The following is a 7,635-nucleotide window of genomic DNA, read 5'->3' as shown; positions in this document are numbered from 1 at the left end:
CTGGCGGGTGCATCGGAACGGTAGTGTTCGTGTCCATGTTTTTTTCCTTCTTTTTTTAAAGACGTCTTTAGCGTTATCCAAGATGAGGCGTTACCACGGGGAGGTAAAGTCTATAGCATCCCGTGTGTGTGTATACGTGGGTCTGTCAGCAGAGATAAGGCCCCACGATTCGTCACTCCCGTAGCATTTTTTGACTCCAAACCCTCTCTGCTGCTACTGTTGTGTGCGTGTACAAGTGCGTGGACGTGGGCGCGCTTGTGTGTGTGTGTGTGTGCGCGTGTACGTGAGCGCGTGTGTATGTGAGCTCACAGATGTTAAAAAAGAGACACCCTATATAAATCATACTTAACGTAAGTCTTTGCTCACAATATCAATTCTCTCGTGTTTGATGAAGCAAATAGTATGTTCGACATAAACTTTGGAATACAAATTTAAATTATAAAATATCTTCTTAAAATGCAATAAACCTTTATGTTATCTATGACTCTTCCTGGTGATATAGTTAAACTTGCTGAAAAATACCATAATCAATCAGAACGTGTTTCTATTAAGTATAAAGTTACTACAAAAATCAAGCAAGAAATTATTTATGCAATTATGCAGAACCAGAAAAATATGGCAAACTACATCAGTCGAATTATATCAGCGTAAACGATCAATAACTATTTTTACCAAGACAAAGCGAGTAGAGCAAAGCAGTTGGCTAACAAATTGTGCAAAGACAACTTTAACGTTTTGGCACTATGATTTAAGACAGCACAAACGTGAAAGGGTAATCAATTCTTTTCATCGTGATCGCAATCAAATCATGATTGCAACAGATGTTGCTTCTCGTGGTCCTGATATTCCTATACACGTTATCAATTATGACGCAGTACAACCAAAAGTTAATTATATCCATCGCTATATAGACATGCACACGCTGGAGAAGAAAATATGCATTATTTTTTATCATATATCGCAAAATAAAAGACGGCTTAAAACTTTCAGTCAAAACGGGAAGCCAAATTTTGATTATAATACGCAATTAAAACACACATTTAAAAAACGCAGCAGAAAAAAACTTTAAACAGCTAACTGCACTAAAAACTAAAAATAATGAAAAAAATATTTTTAAAGAGAGAAAAAACCAAGCGCTACAAAAGGCACAAATCTTTTTTTAAGAAATTAAAATATAAGAAATAAGAAAACGTGATCTAAAAAGTAGGTGTACTAGACAGATTGTAATCTAATAGCAAATAAAAAATTAATAGGTTTTTATTCATCTATTTCAGTTTCAACTATTCCAAATAAAAACGTTATCGTACATAAAAATTTAAATTTTTGTCAAAACTATTTTTGTCAAAACGAAGCAATAAGGAGAGCAAAGCAGCTGGCTAATTAATTCAACAAAGATAACTCTAGCGTTTTAACACTGTTATTTAAAACAGCACAAACGCGACAGGGTTATCAATTCTTTTCATCCTGATCGCAATCAAATCATGGTTGTAACAGATGTTGCTTCTCGTGGTCCTGATATTATTCTTACACGTTATCAATTACGATACACTACAATCATTCACTATAATATCCATGACATAGGCATGCACACGCTGGGGGTGAAAGATATGCATAATTTTTTATCACACACCGCGAAATAAAAAAAAACAGCTTGACACTTTCAGTAAAAATGGGAAAATCAAATTTTGATTATATAATGCACAATTTAAAAAAGAAATAAAAAAGCAGCAATAAAAAAAATTAATAAAACCTTTATGGCCAACTACACTTAAAATTAAAAATAGTAAAAAAAATACTTTGAAAAAGAGAAAAGCGAAGCACTAGCTACAAAAGTTACATTTTTTTTAAAATTAAAATACAAGAAATAAAAAGACGTGATCTGAAAAGTAGATGTATTAGACAGAACGTAATCTGATAGCAAATAAAAAATTAATAAGTTTTTATTCATCTATTTCAGTTTCAACTATTCCAAATAAAAATGTTATCACACTTAAAATTTTTAAATTTTTTGAACGTATATCATAGCACATGCACAACTACTTATCATATCTAAAAAAAATTCTTATATGACTTAAGGCTTAAAGTTACTATTAAATTGTACTATTATGATGTTATCTAGCCTTTCTTATAATATTCGAAATAATTAAAGAACAACAGAATTAACAGCATGACGAAAAAAATAGGAATATTTTATCCACTATATTTTTAATAGCAAACTACCGATACTCAATTTCTTTAAAATTATTAACTTAAGTTACATAATATTTCAACAGCATTAATTAAAGTTTTAAGCTTTTAACTCCTTTCTATGTATTGACAACTTAATTTTCATCTGGCGTTTTTAGCATTTCTAACAATTTACTCGCAACATTCTTGTGCCTATTAGTTACAGCAACTTGCAATAACGTATTTCCTTGATTATTACGAGCATTTGTTACAACTACAAACTCATCAGGTTTTACGGCCTTTAATTTGTTGATCATTTCAACATTACCATTTTTTGCATCTTTAAATATTTCTTCAACTAGTTTCAGTAAGTCGTTAACAGTTTGATCCTTAGAAAGATCAAGAGGTGTTTTACCTTCATTATTTTTAATATTATAAAATGCACCTCGCTTCAATAAGGACTTGGTAACATCAAAAAAACCATTCTTAGCTGCAACGTGAAGCGACGTAGCACCGGTAGCAGCTGTTTTAGCATTAATAAAATTATTTAATTTATTATGACTTACATGTTGTAATAAAACATCAACAATTTCTTTGTAACCTTTAGAAGTAGCAATGTGTAATGGTGTATTACCTTTATTAGTAGTTTGAGTAACATCAGCTCTGTTCCTTAGTAAGATGTTTACAATACTTGCCTGTCCATTACTAACAGCGTAATGTAACGGTGTTCTTCCATCAATGTCTTTGTCATTTGCATCAGCTCCATCTTTTAATAAGCGTTGAAGAGTTTGTATATCACCATTACTAGCAGCAATGTTAATGTCTTCCTGCATATACTGAAAAATTTCCGATGCATTGCTGCCATCATACTTTAATATATCATTAATCTTTTCTATCTTATTTAAAATATCCAAAACAGTAGGATGATTTGGTCCAAAAATAGCTTTGATTTCATGAAAACATTCTCTGAAGACTTTAAGTGCACCAATAAATTTGCCTTGAGAAAAAAGTACAATTGCCATGTTGTATTGAGTATCTAAGGTTTCAGGGTGATTTGCTCCCAAAGCATTTTTCTGGATATTTATAACCTCTTGAAAAGTTTTCAAAGCTTCATGATATTTTTTTTGATTGAAGAGATTTGAAGCAATATTAAATAACGTTTTCAAAGTACTAGAATGATTAATACCTAAAATCGCTTTCTTCTTCTCAAAAACCTCTTTATAAATTTTTAGTGCTTCTTCATGCTTACCCTGGTTAGCGAGTACCATTGCTATATTATTTTGAACAAATACAACTGACATGTCATTTGCACTTAATATTTCTTTTCTTTTTTCAAAAACTGTTCTATTGATATTTAACGCTTCTTCGTAATTTCCTTGTTTATCTAATACTAGTGCCATGTGAAAGTAAGAATCTAAAGTATCTAAATCATTTGGCCCTAGTATTTCCTCTTGTTTCTTACAAACTTCTTTATAAATATTAAGAGCTTCTTCATTCCTCCCTTGCTTATGCAGCACTAAAGCGATTATACTTCTTGTACTTAAAGTATTCTTATCATTCAAACCCAGTATTTTTTTCTGTTTTTGGAAAATGTCTTCAAATGTATTTAAAGCTTCTTGGTAAGCTCCTTGCGCGAAAGATACTTTACCTATGTATGTCTGAAAATCTAAAGTGCCAGGATTATCTGATCCTAGTAATTCTTTTCTTTTTTCATATGCGCTTTTGAAAATACTTAAGGCTCTTTGATAATGGCCCTGATTAAAAAGCTCCAAAGCTAGATTAATCTGAGCGGATACATCACCTTGTGATATCTCTTTCAACTGTTCGACTTTTGAAAAGTTACTATGCACTGCAGCAACTACTAACGTTTTCTTTTCTCTATCGCAAGCATTCATTATTGCTTTTACTGTATCAATATCGTGTATCATGTTAAGATCATTAACAACTTGAGAATTATTATTTTTAATATTTTTAAATGAGTCACTCAGTAATTTAAATAAGCTAGTTATACTTTTATCTACAGTAAAATCTGATGGTGTTTTACCACTATCAGAAACAGCATTATATACTGCACCGTTAGACAATAAGAGCTTTACAACTTTTAAGTGAGAGAACTTAGCGGCATAATGTAGAGGGGTAAATCCCTTATTACCAACTGCATTAGGATCAGCTTTATTTTGTAACAGAATATTGACAATCCTATCAAAGCCTTTCCACGCAGCATAATGTAATGATGTTCCCTTAGCATTTTTAGCGTTAACGACAGCCCCTGCTTTAATGTAATTCTCAATTTCTAAAGAATCATTACGTTTTACAGCCTCAAACAATTTCTCAGTAAATGTTAATAGATTGATAACGTTTTTGTTACTAGACATTTCTAATGGTGTTTTATAAAACTTGTAGTAAACAGCGTTATAAACTGCGCCATGTTGTAATAAAATTTCAATAACGTCTTTATAACCTAAATTAGCAGCAATATGCATAGGAGTTAAACCATTAACATCTTTAGCATCAACATCAGCACCTTGTGTTATCAAATACCTTGCAACTTCTAAATGACCTTTCATTGCAGCATAATGTAATAATGTCTGATTATCTAAACCACGTTCATTAATATTTAACCCCTTACTAAGAAAAAACTCTACAGTATCTTTATAACCTTCTCTAGCAGCAATATGTATAGGTTTTGAACCAGAGGCATTTTTAGCATTAACATCAGATCCCTGATCTACTAGATATTTTACCACCTCTAACCTTCCGTCTTGTGAAGCAATATGCAATATCGTATAATCATCATTACCTTTTGCATTCATATCTATTTTCTCGTACTGCAGTAACATTTTAACTATTTGTAAATGACCATATGACACTGCAAATTCCAGAGGTGTTCTATTCATATTATCCTTAACATTAATATTAGCTTTATTATCTAGTAAAACTTTTACAACATTGCCACGACCATATCTTGCTGCTGCATGTAATGGGGTATTATCATCAACGTTAGATTTAACATTAACGTTAGCGCCCTCTGCTATTAAAATCTCAACAACTTCCTCATAACCTTCCTGTGCTGCCAAATATAATGGTGTTGAATTATAAATACCAGTTACAGCATGAACATTAGCTCCTCCTGTTATCAGAACCTTTACTATATCCTTATGACCTTTACTAGCAGCCAAGTGTAATAGTGCAGCAATTTTAGGATCTTTCATATTAAAATAAACTTTGTTTTTTAACAAAATTTCTACAATATCTCGGTAACCAGCAAGAACTGCTAGTGACAAAGGTTCAACGCCATTAATATTAACTCCATTCGCTATAAGAACTTCAACGATTTCCTTATAATTATATTTTATAGCAGAAAGCAATGGTGTTAAGTTGTTACTCTTGACATTGACATTGGCTCCATTTGCTGCCAAAATCTCAACGATTTCTTTATTACCAACTTCTACGGCTGCATGTAATGGTGTAATGTCTGCAAAATCTCTTGCATCGATTTGGGCTTTATTCTTTATTAGAAGATTAACAATATCTTTGTGGCCTTTTACAACAGCTGCATGTAAGGGTGTAATACCATTATTATCTTTAGTGTTGACTTTAGCTTTATTTTTTATTAGAGAAACAATAGTACCTCCTTGACCGTTTAAAGCAGCTAGATGCAATGGTGTGATACCATCATGAGTTTTAGCATCAACTTTAGATTTATTTTTTATTAGAATATCAATAATATCTTTGTGGCCTTTCTGAGCAGCTAGATGTAGTGGTGTACTACCGTTATGAGTTTTTGCATCAACCTCAGCTCTATTTTTTATTAGAAGATTAATAACGTCTTCGTGACCTTCCTGAGCAGCTACATGTAGTGGTGTCATATTATTGTTAGCTTTGACATTAATTTCTGCTCCCTTTCTTATTAAAAGTTCAGCAATTTCCTCATGACCACTTTCTGCTGCATAGAATAATGGTGTACCGTTACATCGATCTTGAGCACAAATATCAACACCATGTTTAAGTAAAGTAACAACTATCCCTAGATGACCATATCGAACAGCAAAATGCAGTGGAGTAAAATTTGTAACAGTGGCAATACTAGCGTTGGCTTTATTTCTCAATAGAGCTCTAACAATTCCCTCGTGTCCATCTTTTGCTGCATAGTGCAAAGGTGTATTATTGTAGAATTTGTTAACAGCGTTAACGTTAGCTCCATGCTTTAATAGAATATTAGCTGTGTTCTCATGACCGTATTGTACTGCATAGTGTAATGGTGTACAGCCACTTATGTCTCGAGCGTTGATATCAACTCCTTTTAGAATTAAAGCATTTACTACTTCAAGATGGCCGTATGTTGCTGCTACATGTAATGGTGTCAAATATTGATCATTTCTAGCATTAACATTTGCCTTATTTTGAAGCAAGAAGGTAACTAACTCTAGATGACCTCTTTCTGCAGCTACGTGCAACGGGGTAAAGCCACCCATAGTTTCATTAATATCAACGTTCACATCTTTTTCCAATAGAATCTTGACCACATCGACATTATGATTATTATTTATTGCATAGTGTAAAGCTGAAAGACCAAATTTATCTTGGGTAATAACATTAGCTTCATTTTCTAATAAAACTTCCGTAGTATCCTTGTGACCATTTTGAGCAGCAACATGTAGTGGTGTTCTGCCACTCTGATCTAGTTCAGCAACATATAAACCTGTTTCTTTTATAAAAAACTCTACAATGTTTTTCCTTCCATGCGCAGCAGCAACATGCAATGGGCTTTGACCATTGATATCCTTCACATCAACGCTTAAATTTTGATCAAGAACAAATTTTATAACTTCAAGACTGGGTCCTTTAGCAGCAAAATGTAACGCGGTCCATAAATTAACATTTCTAGCATTAATATCTGCACCTTTTTTCAGACGATCCTTTAAACTTTCTAGATTTCCTTCTTCTAAAGCAGCAAACATTCTTTCCTGATTAGTAATGGTATCTAAGTCTTGATCGTATTTCTCTCTCAATTTGGAAGAATTATCACTTAATAACTTGCCAATTTTTTTCTTGCTTTTCATTATATTTTCTTCAGTAAGTTTTTTAGCGTTTAAAACAACGGCTATTGAAGGATCAGATAATAAAACGTCAACCAAGGCATTATCATGCGCTAAATGATTACGTAAACATTTTCCAGTTAATAAAGGACTGTTATCGTCTAAGAAAAGTAAATTATTTTCCAAGTAATGCTTTGAGCTACCTAAAATTGACATTATATCAAGAACAAGCATTTCTACTAGTGTTTGCAATTTTTTGTCACTCTTATAGAAAGGTAATTTTTCTATTAATTGATCACTCAATGCGTTATTGCTTAAAATACTTTTTAGTTCAGACAGCTTTAGTGCAAGTTGGTTATTATATTTTTCTTTCGTTACATCGTAAGTCTTCCTTTGTTTATATGTAGAAATAAACGAACCTCTTTCATTC

General features: G+C 32.3%; 1 protein-coding gene across 1 annotated transcript; it reads right to left on the bottom strand.

Annotated features, from left to right (window-relative positions):
- Positions 1–2,231: 2,231 nt before the first annotated feature.
- LOC112459334 (serine/threonine-protein phosphatase 6 regulatory ankyrin repeat subunit B-like) lies at positions 2,232–7,541 on the bottom strand. The gene has a single exon (XM_025023408.1). It carries the CDS (start codon positions 7,437–7,439, stop codon positions 2,322–2,324), a length of 5,118 nt encoding a protein of 1,705 aa, XP_024879176.1. The 5' UTR covers positions 7,440–7,541; the 3' UTR covers positions 2,232–2,321.
- Positions 7,542–7,635: the final 94 nt, after the last annotated feature.

Source organism: Temnothorax curvispinosus, unplaced genomic scaffold (assembly GCF_003070985.1).
Source record: "Temnothorax curvispinosus isolate PA1 unplaced genomic scaffold, ASM307098v1 QBEX01000147.1, whole genome shotgun sequence".
Lineage (NCBI taxonomy): Eukaryota > Metazoa > Arthropoda > Insecta > Hymenoptera > Formicidae > Temnothorax > Temnothorax curvispinosus.
Note: the sequence above shows the minus strand (reverse complement) of the source record. Positions and strands in the feature narration are given on the sequence as shown.

Excerpts from the sequence above, each read along its gene's own strand:
- LOC112459334 (XM_025023408.1), bottom strand. The coding sequence starts at position 7,439 with ATGCTTGTTCTTGATATAATGTCAATTTTAGGTAGCTCAAAGCATTAC.